The 14,459-nt window shown below is 33.4% G+C and overlaps 1 protein-coding gene and 2 non-coding genes across 3 annotated transcripts; 2 read left to right on the top strand and 1 right to left on the bottom strand.

Moving 5' to 3' along the window:
- Window positions 1-1,493: 1,493 nt before the first annotated feature.
- LOC125832876 (U5 spliceosomal RNA) lies at window positions 1,494-1,606 on the bottom strand. Its single transcript, XR_007443274.1, has one exon. It is a non-coding gene; the product is annotated as a U5 spliceosomal RNA (small nuclear RNA).
- Window positions 1,607-3,113: 1,507 nt separating this feature from the next.
- On the top strand, window positions 3,114-3,195 carry TRNAS-CGA (transfer RNA serine (anticodon CGA)). Its single transcript has one exon. It is a non-coding gene; the product is annotated as a tRNA-Ser (tRNA).
- A 138-nt stretch (window positions 3,196-3,333) lies between these two features.
- LOC125829684 (peroxisome biogenesis protein 2) lies at window positions 3,334-11,904 on the top strand. Its single transcript, XM_049508873.1, has 8 exons — window positions 3,334-3,657; window positions 4,456-4,569; window positions 4,675-4,828; window positions 5,793-5,929; window positions 9,374-9,474; window positions 10,257-10,374; window positions 10,718-10,884; window positions 11,438-11,904. Exons 1-8 carry the CDS (start codon window positions 3,517-3,519, stop codon window positions 11,565-11,567), a joined length of 1,062 nt encoding a protein of 353 aa, XP_049364830.1. The 5' UTR covers window positions 3,334-3,516; the 3' UTR covers window positions 11,568-11,904.
- The last annotated feature ends 2,555 nt before the right edge of the window (window positions 11,905-14,459 follow it).

A 14,459-nucleotide genomic window follows, 5' to 3' on the forward strand; every position in this document is an offset into this window, starting at 1 on the left:
AATAATCATCGCCTATTTATATTACAAAATGTCTCTTCAAAGTTACATGAATTAAATAGTGTTCATTTATTTCATACATGAACTTCAAAGAGAGTTACGGATGATCTTTGAAGAGAGTTACAGATGACATCCACATTAATGTATTTATAACATAACCATGATTATTAGTAATTCTCTCTCCTCTCATTCCTTTCTCAATCAGTAAAGAAACACTTCTTCCCCCTCCAAAACTCTTCGAAAAACAGAGCAATCAAACAATTGAAAATTAAAATTACATCAATATTTTAATGTTTTTACATTTACATATGAACAACTAGGGAGAGTCTCAAAAGAGAAAGACTGAAATGGAGTGATTAGCCTCAATTAAAGATTACAGTTATAAATACCACAAGAAAAGAAGACCAAAAAAATAAATGGAGAATTTCACTAGAAAAAAAAGTATATGCAAAAATATTTTCCTACCCATTTTTCGTGCCCTTTCCAGATCCTTTAGTTGACTTTTGCAGAAATTCCAAATTGAAAAAATTGATGTTACGAAGAAGACGACAGAGTTTTGTGGATCACCATTCGTGACTGAACCAAGCTTCAAAGAAGTAGTCTCATGGGTTGGATTTTTTAAATTTTATAACCCAAGTTCATCCTTTGAATTTTGTCTTCTTTTTATCACGATGTGAAAATAATGGAAAGAAAAAACAATTTGTTGTTTAACAAAGCAAATTCTTTGCTGATTGAGAAAAGGTTTGTTACAGAATTAAGTGAGAAAGAAAGAGATGAGAGAGGAGAGAGAAAGAGAGATAGTAGTAACCATGGTTAATGATATTTGACCATGATTTAAAGGTTGTTTTATTTAAATAAATATGAACCATTAGATTTTAAAATTGACAAATGTCATTAAATTAAATATGCACTGGACCAACTTGAGAGATTAGTGTACTGGAGAGGAGCCTCTTCCAAAATAGCCTTTATATATTCCAAACATACACTACAATAAAAATAATTTTAAGTGATAATAACTATGCTCACTAACAAAGAGTGTTAAAGTCTTTACAAATATTAATTAATTGTCATTAGATTCAGTATCGCTATATAGGCTTTAGGAACATTTATAAAGAGTGTTAAAATATAATTGTCACTAGTAATTGCCTCTAAAATAAATATATTTAGTGACATTAAGTTATTATCATTAATCAATTGTTGGTAAAGATCTTGGTGCAGTGACACCCTTAGAAACACTTCCAAACAGGAAGTTAAAGATCTGTATATTCTCTGCTAGCTGCATTATTTCCTTACTTTTCCCTTCAGTAAATCATTTTACGTTATTTTTGGATCAATAAGTTTATTTAAAACATAAAGCTCGAAGGTTTGCATGCTCGTTGTCATTAAATTTGTCTAGCAGAGTTTAATCTTCAATGATAATATCTAAATACCAATGGCTATGATGATATCGTAATATTTGATTTTGTTTAGAGATTTAAGCAATGCCTAAGCTGTTAATCAAAAAATTTTCTCCCTCCAAAAATAGGCGTATGCCACTATTTGCAATGCACACACGGTATTCTTTAGTAAAAGGCGAAAGAATAGTTCGCTATGTGTTCATTGCGTGGCTGCGTAAGTTGTAATGAGGCGCCAGAGCCCCTTATATACTACTACCTCGAGACGCTCGCTTCTTCTCTAACTTCCTGATGTGGGATGTTCTGCAGTGACTAAACACTATGGGCTCTGGTAGTATGGGTTTTATACTCTTTCCCATGTGATGAAGATATTGGGCTTGTATTTTTGGGTCATCTTAAAAACCAAAAATGTGCAACAAAAGCTTGCTTCAAGATGGGGATAAGTGCACCAATAGTCATTTTTGTTTTTCTTGTTTTTGCAAGTATCTATTTTGGAAACAATTTCAGATATACGTAATTGAAATTAAAAAATTGTGTCCGACTTCAGGCATTTTTATCTGAAACGTGGCCTTCACAAGGCCATACATGAGATATTTTTGGGTGAAGTTTGATTTAGTTTATCAAGATCAACTTGAGACTTTTTTTTTTTAAATTGAAGTTGTGGATTTGACATTTGACAAGATCAGAATTTCTCTATTTTTTCACTGGAATTTTACATGACTTGTCAAAGCTAACTTCAGACATTTTTAAAATTGACATACATGTAAAAATTGGCTAAAATACGTCACGTGTGTCTAAATTATTTTTGCCATTTTTTGGTTCAATTTCAACAAACTAAAACAAAGGAAGTGATCCATGCAAAAGTACGATTACCGTCAGGCTAGTAATATGTATTTTGTGCTTGAACAAATGAAATGGATATACAAGGGAACATCTTCATTTGCTTGTTAATTGATTAACTCAACTTGTGAAAAGTTCAACTAGAAAACAAAAGCGAACATGCTGCTTTAATCAAAAGACAAAGTTAAACAGAGACTAATATAATTTTAGAAATTACCTATCTGAGACTCCTTTGGTTTGACGTATTCTAGCATGCTATTCACATTGAGCACAAGAGCTTCTCTGTCTGTTGTTTTGATTGGACTGTCTTCGGGAGACATTTGAAGGCCAAAAAAAAATAAGTTACTCTTTCGTTTCAATTTGTTTAACCTATTTTGATTTGACACAAAGTTTAAGAAAATAAAGAAAATATTTGAATCTTGTGGTCTAAATTAAAGATATATCAAATGTACCAAAATATTCTTTAATTTTGTAGTCTTAAACATGTTATATGAAAAGTGAAATTAAAGAATTACTAAAAAGAAGAGCTATTCTTTTTAAAACGATCTAAAAAAGAAAGTATGTCAAACAAATCAAAATGTAGGAAGTATAACAATATCAATTGATTGATAGGTAACTGAAGACTTAAGTCTGGCAGTATATCACCAACATGGATTGTGGTGCAGTGCTGAGACTATTTCCCCCTTAGTCAGATGTCTCAGGTTCAAGCCTTAAATATAGAGAAAATCTTGTTGGGAGCGCCACCCCCAAGAATGGGCCCAGCAGTGCACGATTTGAATTTAGTGGGACTCCAATGTGGACTACAAACACTGGGTCCTAGTGGATCATTTTTACATATTGAATTAATACTTATTAAAACCATTTAACTTAGGGAGACAAATCGTCGATATGTCCGAGTGGTTAAGGAGACAGACTCGAAATCTGTTGGGCTTTGCCTGCGCAGGTTCGAATCCTGCTGTCGACGTTTTTCTTCTTTTATTATTTTCAGCACAGTGCGTCTTCCAATAATCTTGAAAAGCGTGCTTCCATGACACACCCTTTTTGGAGACGAAACTACCCTTCACAAATATCCCTAACCGCTTTTATTTTCTATTTATTTTTAATTTTAAATAAACAAAGACTTCAACTGTTGTGTCTCAAATTTGTCTGCGTGGTCAAGTCAGTGCTGAACTGAAAAGATTGCTCACCGGGCTCCGGTACGCAATCGCCGCCGGCGACCACCAATTTCTTCATCGCATATCCCACTATAGTTAAAATTCGTAGAATAACCTAGTACGGCCGAGATATGGACCGACAAAACCTAGCTTCATCGTCCGCTCCCCGTGGTGGTGCCACTGTCCATCCTCCCCCACAACACGATGCTTGGATCAATACCTACCGGAATTTGCATCCTCAGTGGCAGTCTCTTCTTCCTCCACCGCACCAGGTACTCTCTCTGCCCATTCATTTTATGCCTCAATTTTTTATTATGACACTTGAGATAACTGATTTCCAGTTAGGGCAGAGACTTTTTGAAATAGATATTTATTTTGGTATCCACACCTGCTCAATTAAACTTGTGGATCAGCTTTGAGAAAATTTTCATTTTTCTGTTCCATTTTATTATGTATATTTGTTATTTTACTACAGTATTTCCCGCAAAACATTGTATTTTTTATTGGGGTTAATCCAAGGAAGTATTATAAGTTATTGTTTCAGTTTTGATGACAATAGGCTGTGGTTTGGCTGTTTATTCAGCTATGGAAACTTTGATGGAGCTTAGAACATTCATAGAAAAAGTTCTGATACGGACATTTGCACTCTACTTTTTTTTTTTATTGGGGGTAGGATACTAGAAAAATGAATTTAGTTCCCCTAGTCAGGCCCAGATTAGCTTAAATTTTCTTCAAGTTTTATGCTACCTGGAATGATGTTAATGGAAATACAAGACGTGGAGCTTCATAGTGATGATGATTAGAAATACGAGAAAGGAAAGAAAAGACTAGCCATTCTCTGGAAACCGTTGATGGTTTTAGTGTGTTATCCCATGGGAATTTACTTATTTCTTCATTGGAACACGCCAAAAGCTGTTCTGTTTCCTTTTCTGTTGTAAAGTTCTTTAATGCCAGATCTTTTTACTGTTGGGGCTCAGAGAAAGGTGAATAAAGAGTTTGCGTTTTGAGGTTTTATTTGCTGATTTTTTTGCTCCCGACCACTGAAATTTCATGTTAACTTCTTTTGGCAGTCAGCCATTCCAATATCAATATCCAGAGTTAATCAGGTAGATGCTGGAAGACTGGACATTGAAATGTCAGCCATGCTAAAAGAGCAGTTGGTTAAGGTCTTTTCTTTAATGAAGGTACCTATCATGTAACTTTTTGTTCTATCATCAAATTCATCAAGTCTTCAGTGATTCTGTTATCTGACAGAAGTTTTGATATCTGTTTCTTTTGTTTGGGATTAGCCAGGAATGTTATTTCAATATGAACCAGAACTTGATGCTTTCCTTGAGTTTCTAATCTGGCGATTTTCTATTTGGGTTGATAAGCCTACTCCTGGTAATGCTCTCATGAATCTGAGATACAGAGATGAGCGTGCAAGTGAGATTAGAGGAAAAGGTTAGAAAAACATCTTTGCTTAATCTTGTTGCTCCTTTTCTGTAAGTAGCTTGTACCAACCTTTTCTGTATCTCAGTGATGTTAGAAATTAAATTTGTCATATTGTGTTGCAAGCTATGGATAGATGAGATGGTTCTAAGTTCTACTTTAGGGATGTGAAAAATACTAGTTTGGATATCCTTCGTAAGTATTCATGTTTGGCTTTGTGGCGTCAAGCTGCATTTTTGCTGAAGCTAAGATGGTTGTACTTTGTACTCGTTCTCCTTATCCTTTCTTTAGTAAGCCATTTTTGTGCTAATAATGTCACCTCCTCACATTGACATATTTTTAATTGATCTTCCTTTGTCTGCTCCAATACATTGTTTTTCTGAAAGTAGTTGGCAACTAATCTCGAAATTACTGTTTAGTAATCCTTTTATCCTTTTTATTTTTATTTTTTATGTTTGTAGATAGGATCTCTGGCTCTGAGTGATATGATCCTCTTTGGTCTTAGTCTTTTTAATTATTAATAGATCAGCTGAGCTACTAGAGCCTGTAAAGTTTCAAATGCTATAGCAAGTCTAAAATTGGCATGTGTATAACATCAGTTTGTGATTGAGGGACCATTGGAATTGACTTGTAAAATCTCGTTGGTCTTACTTTGTGTTTGTGTTTGAAATGAAGAGGTTGGCAGCTTGATTTTTTATTATTTTTGATATGGTAAATGTGCTTAAGGTTGGCAGCTTGATGTAATCACATTTCTTGTTTCTTGCATTAACTGCATTAATTTCAGTTGTAGTCTTATAGTTTGGTAAGTCTAAATTAGCAAGGGTGTATAATCAATCTGTCTTGGAAAATCTCCTTTGTCTTACTTTGTGTTTGAAGTGCGAAGGTTGACAGCTTGATGCAGTTTCATTTTTTCTTTCTTGCGTCAACTGCTATAATTTCAGTTGTAGTTCTTTTTCCTTTTCCATGTATTTTATAGTGAGGACTGGATTAGAGGGACCAGGACTTACTGTTGCTCAAAAGATATGGTACTGTGTTGCAACAGTTGGTGGTCAATATATATGGGCTCGTCTACAATCATTTTCTGCTTTTCGGAGATGGGGCGACTCTGAGCAGGTACTGCTCTCTCTGCCTCACATATTCGACATGTTTGCGTGCATGCCTGTTTTACTGGTGACAAATATGTTATCACTAAGAGAAGTCTTCGATCTCTTATAGATAATACTCTTCAGTTTTGTTGACTTCAATTGTTATTAGAAATAATTAGTTATAAAGTCCTCCAATATTCTGACTTTGTGTAACAACTTCTAACCATGCAAAAGAATCCCTCGATTTTCATTTTGTTTTGGCTTAGGCATATGAAATGTTAAGAAGGAAAACTGAAAGGTTTTATATGATTTGAAACTTTGAAATGTGCAACTTCAAATTAGGATGAGTAAAAACATCTATCACTGATAAACCTTGATCATTGATATGAGTAGAATACTAACAAACATCCAAAGATGTTGCCATGGACCATGAGAAACTAGTAGCCAAATTTCAGCTCAAAATTAATTTAGGTGATTTCTTCATGTATGTCTTAACTTTGATAGATGTAGTTACCCGATGCATATGTTGTCAGGAGGTAGTAGGTGCTGATGGAGTAGTTAAGCTACGTGCAAGTTGGTCCGGATACCACTATTATTATAAACATAGTGTAGAATATTAACAAAATTGTTTCATATAGGATCTTTTAGTCTGAAGATCACAAATAACATTTCATGTAGTCAAGAACAACAAGATTCTTGTGGTAACAACATGTCCAAACAAAACTTTGTTATGCCATGGAATCTCCACAGCAGGCAATATTCTACATATAGAAAAGAAGTATTTCAGTTTGATTCCCCCCCCCCAATCTTCATATAAATACAGATAGTATCAAAAATAAATAAAATTCAGATGAATAATAATTTTCCTTCAGCTGTATAATACTTGAAGAACTTTTGAAAGCATTTTCTTGATAACTAGCAAAAATAAATGTTAATTTGAAATACTAGAGCAGAGCTTGTCTGTTGTGAGAAATATAGGAAAAGAATATTATTGAATTGTTGTTGTGTCTACATTATTACATTGAGACCCTATTTATAGACCCTAGAATACAATCCTTAACCAAGTAGGATACTATTTAGTATTCCTATTTCTATTTCTATTCCTATTCCTATTCTAATAGGATTGTATAAACCTATTCCTATTCTTATAGGATTGTATAAACCTATTTCTATTCTAATAGGATTGTATAAACCTATTCATATTCTAACACTCCCCCTCAAGCTAGTGCATACAATTCATGTACCTAGCTTGTTACAAATGTAATTAACACGAGGACCGATGAGGGGCTTGGTAAGACATCTGCGAGTTGATCACTCGACTTCACAAAATTGACAATAAATTTCAATGTGCTTGATCTTCTCATGAAATACTGAATTTGATGCATAATGCCGATAAAACACAGAGTGATAAAATTACAATGTTGGAACTTCCCAAACCAAGCTTGCAAAGACTGTTTCAGACCATAGAGTGACTTACGTAATCAGCATACAAGGCTACTAAACTCCCCCTGAGCAACAACATTAGGTGGTTGCTCCATATAGACTTCTTCACAATGCAGCGAACATTGTAAGTGCTCAAAATCTAGTATAAAGTACATGGTTCATGTTGGAATCAATAGACAGTCGATATTAAACAAGTCACCGAAAAAACTGGCCAGAACATGCTCATATGCCGGAGTATTAGATTTGATGGCTAAAAGTAGTCACAATCTAAGAAATAAAATTATATGGGTAGGGTCAGAATGATGTTACAACCCAACTAGAAAATAAAAATAATATAGGATAGTTCGAATTGATGGAACAACCCTATTGAAAAAGAGAAATAATATGGGTAGGGTTGGAATGATGGCACAACCCTACGCAAATCAGATTTGAGGAGTCACCGGAAAGACGAATGGAACTATGCAAATCAAATCTGAGAAGTCACTGAAAAGACACATGATGCTATGCAACTCAGATATGAGAAAATAGTTCGGAAAAATCCACGGTACTACACAAATTAAATATGAAAAGTAGTCCGGAGAGATGCACGGTGCTACGCAAATTAGATATGCAAAAAAAAGGTAGTCACCGGAAGGATGTCACGGTGCTACACAAATTATATATGAAAAAGTAGTCACTGGAATGATGGCACAGTGCTACACAAAAAAGTAGACACCAAAATGATGACACGGTGCTACAAAAATTAAGTATGAAAAAGTAGTCACCGGAATGATGGCACGGTGCTACACAAATTAGATATAAGAAAGTAGTCACCGGAATGATGGCATGGTGCTACACAAATTAGATGTGAGAAAATAGTCACCAGATAGATACACGGTGACCCAACTTTTGCTAACATAATCATTGGCCAGACGGGCAGCATATATGGGTGCCACCCGCCGGCAGCGGAAGCTCTTTAATTCTCTACCAAGTTTGTAGAGGCTCTGATACCATGTGAGAAATATAGGAAAAGAATATTATTGAATTGTTGTTGTGTCTACATTATTACATTGAGACCCTATTTATAGACCCTAGAATACAATCCTTAACCAAGTAGGATACTATTTAGTATTCCTATTTCTATTTCTATTCCTATTCCTATTCTAATAGGATTGTATAAACCTATTCCTATTCTTATAGGATTGTATAAACCTATTTCTATTCTAATAGGATTGTATAAACCTATTCATATTCTAACATCTGTATTTTATATTCCAAATGACCAAATGTATTCTTGTGCCTTTTGTTTCAGCCTATCCAAAATTGTTTAATTTTCTTGAAAAGAAAATACTTGCAACATTACATGAATACTTGTGCCAGAGAAGGGTATCATGTACACTCAATGTTATACTGATATTCTATCTAGCAGTTAGTTCTGTTTTATCCATAAACTAATCTTTTTGGCCATGTTATTACAATATGAGTAGCAATTGACCTTATCAAAACAAAAAAGGAAAGAGGAGTTGAATTGATGGGGTCACATTTAGGGGCTACATGCTACTTTTAAGGTACCACGGTTATTGAGATAAACAATATATTCAGGGTCTGGATTATCAAGATGTGAGATAAACAATTCATTGATTTTATATTAGATGGGGGAAGTATGTAAGATCACAAGATATTTTCTCAAGTATGAAGAAATAGAAAAAAGTTAGTTCAAAAGTAAGGTGGACAATCAGGTTAAAATATAAAGGAAAGCTGACGTAATAGAAGAGGACAATTGGAATATGAAGATGGGAATCCTGAGATGGAGGAAGTATTGAAAGTTCAATGTCATAGAAAAAGTACAAGTTTGTCCAAGTTTGGAAGCCATGTACATTTGCATAGTACAATTTAAAGTCTTATGTTGATATCGCTGTTCAGTTGAACAGTCTTTTGAAATAGGATTGGGGAGTGTTAGTTAAATGAAGAGTACTAACTTGTATAATACTGTTTTTTTAGTGTCAACATATAATTTATTCGTCACTTTTTAACTGTGTATTTGCTTCAGAGGTCCTTGGCACGTGGAGTGTGGTTGTTAATGCAACGGATGGAGGGGATCTATAAAGCAGCATCTTTTAGCAATTTACTTCTCTTTCTTTACACAGGAAGGTATATCTCTTACTGCAAAGACTTTACTTTTTATTTCTTTTTCAATGCATGACATGACCACCGGATAAAAGAAGAAGATGACAGAAATCTAGATCACAAAATAGTTCTGTAAGTAATACTGCCTGAATCTGTGCTGTAAGAACTAACACACTGGTGCATGGGTATCAGAGGCACACATATGAGCTTGTATTGCTTTATGACAAATTTTCAATGGGAAAAGGTTAAATTAGGGACCTTTCTAAGGTTAAATTTGTGGAGAATGTTCTATTAAAGAGGTCATATCAGGATGAGTAGAAACTGACCAAGTTCCTATTGTTTCAAAGGATATATTACAAACTTTTTGAGTTGGGAACCATCATTGCGTGGAATAACACTTTTAGTTGAGGGCATACGGGAGAACTTGCAAAAAAAAACCCCATTTTTTTTCTTCTGAAAGCAATGGCATCTAAGCTTCATTGTTCCTTTGTTTTTATTTAACTGTAGTGAGCTATGGCCATAATATCTGTCATCAATTTGTACATGCATCTCCATCCAATCAGACAGTGATTCCTCGTATGAGGGACTGAGGTCCCCAACTTAGTGCAGAATCATGCGGCATGATAAACTTTTTAGCGCATTAGGATGGTTGATACTACTGATTCTACAAACATATATGGGAGCCCTAATGTGAACAGAACATCATTTGATTGTAATAAATGTCCCTTGCATGTGATCTGGCCAATAAATTAACACATTACAACTTCTTACATTAATGGTTTTCTACATGTATCAACTACATGCAGGTTCAGGAATCTCATTGAAAGAGCTTTAAGAGCTAGACTTGTTTATGGGAGCCCAAATATGAACAGAGCTGTGAGCTTTGAGTACATGAATCGTCAGTTGGTGTGGAATGAATTCTCGGTAATTGCCCTTCCATTGGCATTATCTCACACTATTTGTATGCCCGTTCAGAAAGTATTAAAAAAAACTCACTAAGAAATTTCTAGATAGTTTGAATCATTGACAATAGAGTCTTACATATTTTTTAGCTGTTTTACATGATGCTGGAGTGTAACAGAATCCTATTTTCATCTTGCATATGCATGTTTTTTTTCCCTTTTTGTTGGTGGGCTGTAAATTTTTTTTCTTTGCAGTTCAAACTTTGCAGCTTCTGTTTCTGGCTTTATCTTGTTGACATGTTTGGTTTCTCAGTACACAAACAATGTGAAGGGACTTAGATTTTAAACAATTTTCTAATATGCAGGAACTGCTGCTCTTGCTTCTTCCCCTTCTCAATTCAGCATCTGTCAAGAGTTTCCTTCGTCCATTCTCAAAGGACAAATCTTCAGATTCTTCAGTAGATGAATCTTTATGCCCCATCTGCCAGGGAACCCCATCAATTCCATTTGTAGCTATCCCTTGTCAGCATAGGTATATACATTTACATGCTTTCATTTATGCGATAGAATGGTAATGCAGTATTCTCATATATGCTTATATGCCTTTATTAAGAACATACTTTTACGTTTCTTAACTGAAGAAATCCTTATCATAGAATAATGTGGATTCGTGGAAATTGCTGCTAGACAATCCTAGGTTAGTGTAGCCATTATTATTAATGCTCTTTCTAGGCGAAAATTGTTTGAACCATTGTGCTGAGTATGGTTCTAATATTACTGACGGCACAAAACATCAGAGTTAAAACTACTTTTACTTCAGGGTTACATCCAAAATAAGTTTTCATTACATTTTTTGTATCACCTCGTCTGCAACTTAAAGAAGATTGTGTCCAGTTTCTATAGCCAACCATGGCATTCATATTAGGAGCTATTGAGCTTCTCGAAATCACATAGATGCTATCTTCCTTTGGTCTTTTGCCATGCTTTCTATTTGACAGTGTTCACTGTTCAGTGTCATTCCTATCTTTAGTTTACTTTGCATAAATGATTCTGAAATTTCAGGTGATTGTATTTCAATGTTATAGGTACTGTTACTACTGTCTTCAAACAAGGTGCTCTGCATCTTCATCATTTCGTTGCCCCAGATGTGGTGAACTAGTTGCTGCTATGCAACGGCATGGTGGTTTAGTCAGCAACATTCCTCAGAAACAGTGATTGTTCTGCAAAGTGATTGAAATGATAAAAAAGGGAAGCTAAGTTAAACTATAGATCAAAAGTTGCTCAAAAGACAACTTGACAATGAAACTAGGTATCTAGATTCCTTGATAAAGCATATTGTTCTGCTTTATTGAGTGCTTTAATTTTTTAATAGTGTGGTTGTCCCTTTTCCTGTATTTTACATCTCATTTGTTTATTTAATTGAAAGATTATTTTCTCAAATGTTGGATCAGTCTACACGCGATTGATTCAATTTTTGATGAAATGACTCTAAAAGTTGTACTTTTAACTTTGATTACGGCAACTTTTGAGGGGAAAAAATAAACATAATGTTTCATTTCCTTAAGGTTGTCAATTTGCAAATTAGCAAAGGTGAAAAAAAGTGTCATTTAACTTTTGAAATGGGAAATAACAATGACCTGAAAGATTGAAAGCTTAGACACAAATATTGATAAAATATAGCCAATAAATAGTATAAATCGTAGTCACTACTAAGTATTTATTAAGGAACTAAACCTTATCTCTGTTATTTATAGGAGCTAGTTATGAATAATACAAAAATAGCCCTTACATAATTAAAACTTAAGCCTAGAATGCAACTAAGGTCCGCTAAGCATGCAATTTGGCCTCCTATTCCAAATCCTCTATTGGAAATATCAACTTTAATCTATTGTAAACCTTCGACATATGATTTCAGATTTATTTAAAGTTGAAATTTTATTTAGATATGTAATTTGAATTTTTTAATTTTTTTTATTTCAATTAATGAAAATTGACAACTATCAAAACTTCCGCAACTCTTACGCAATCTTCTCAAATAAGCAAATCATAGTTCATTTAATGTATTGAGATATTCTAAAGTGTCACAATAATAAATTGTATATCTTCATGTTCTTTTGTAAATAGATGTTTATAGTCACATGCTATTATAAATTTTTAAATACACATAATTTCATAAAGATTTTATCGGTTGAAAAAAATCAATAATAATAATAACTAACTATTCTCTAATATAATCTTTTCACGTGATATCGTAAATCTAATCACATCGAACATGAGTTTTTTTTTTACAAAATTTAAAATAATTAGTATTTTTATCGTTTTACAAAATATAATTATTGGTCAAGTTTACATTAAAAAAATATTGAAATCACAATATGGAATTTGAAATCCTACTTCTGGAGAATTTGGAATAAGAACTTGAGACTAAAATTAAATTTTGTACAAATTTTAACAAAGAAAAACATTAATTTCAAATCAAAACTTCAAATTATGGTCCAAGTCCTATGTCCAAAAGCCTACTTATTGAAGGAAGAAATAAGCACAATGTTTCATTTCCTTAAGGTTGTCAAGTTGCAAATTAGCTAAAGATAAAAAGGTTTGTGTCAGTTAACTTTTGAAATGGCCAAGAATATTTTGCAGTGACATTCTCTTGTGAAGCTATCATAATATTTAATTTCCTTGGGATTCCTGATTGATAATTTTCGAATTCAAGAACATGTTATTAACGAGGAATTAAGCGTAGAATTATTCATTAATTTCATAAAGTGGACAAATATTGTTGGAGTAGTATAGTGAATAACTATTGTTGGACGATGGAATAAAAAACAGATACGAATTTTGATAAAATATAGTATGTAGGGAATAACTAGAATAAATCCCAATCATCACCTAATTCAATCAATATAGATTATAGGCACCTAGACTAATAGAATGTTAGATTTTAAAAGGTGTGAATGGAAAATGAAGAGTTGCGATTTTTATGAAGAGTTGCGACTTTTATGAAGCGTTGCGACTTTTATGAAAAGTTGCGATTTTTATGAAGAGTTGCGACTTTTATGAAGAGTTGCGACTTTTATGAAGAGTTGTGACTTTTATGAAAGGTTGTGACCTTTCCGAAAGACTGTGACGTTTCCAAAGGTTTGTGACATTTCTGGTAAGGCACAATAAGAACCTTTTCATACTACCATTTGTTTTCTATAAATTGAGAGATTTCCTCTCATTTTAAGAAAAAGAATTTTCTTTACTTCTTCTACTACTAAATCTAGTATTCTAACTGTACTTTACTGTCGTTTAGTGGTTCGTTGACATCGTGATTTTAGGTACCGATACACTGGTGAGTAAGATCGTTCTATCATGGGAGGATATATTCCATTAACATCGGGTACTTGAGGGGAATAATTTTCTTAAAGGGACACCGTGCATTTAGTGGGTTCGATTTTCTTCTTAAAGAAAAATATTTTGTATATTGTTTCTAATATATTTCTAGTTCTATTTTCTCTACTAGTTTAATTTTCTAGTTTTGAAAATACTCTTTAAACTTTGTCGTTGTTTCTTATCAAGTTCTTCAAAGTTTTTGTTCTAAGTATCTTAGGAATACAAGATGAACAACAATCTTAAGAAAATTATTATACTGTTGGTATTTTTTGTATTCTACTGATTGAGAGAAACAAATCATGGAAGTAGAAGATTAATGCATTACTTCTCCAGAATTCAGTGCTTTGTTTAGGAAGGTCGAAGTGAGAATGTACTAGAAGAATTGGTGGTATTTCGGTTAAAGAGTACACCAGGTAACCTTCTTATTATTTATCTAAGGAGGAAAATAGTTTCTAAAAGTTAACAGTTTTGATATTTATCATGTATGTATTTGAAAAAGATCTGCAAACCATATGGTTTTTTGAATGAATTTTCCTTGAAAAAAAGTGTTGCCTTTAAAATTCTTTAGGTTGCAGAATGAGAGATGCACATTTTTGTTTGATAAAATAGTATGTCAAAAATGTTATAGTTGGAAGGCTATTTGAAAAGAAAAGCATATCTATGTGATAATCTATGAATATGTTCAATTATGTTTGGAGATTGAAAAAAAAATTGTATTTTCGTACTCCATGT

This window comes from Solanum verrucosum, unplaced genomic scaffold, assembly GCF_900185275.1.
Source record: "Solanum verrucosum unplaced genomic scaffold, falcon-dt-bn FXZP01000102.1, whole genome shotgun sequence".
In the NCBI taxonomy this organism is placed as follows: Eukaryota; Viridiplantae; Streptophyta; class Magnoliopsida; order Solanales; family Solanaceae; genus Solanum; species Solanum verrucosum.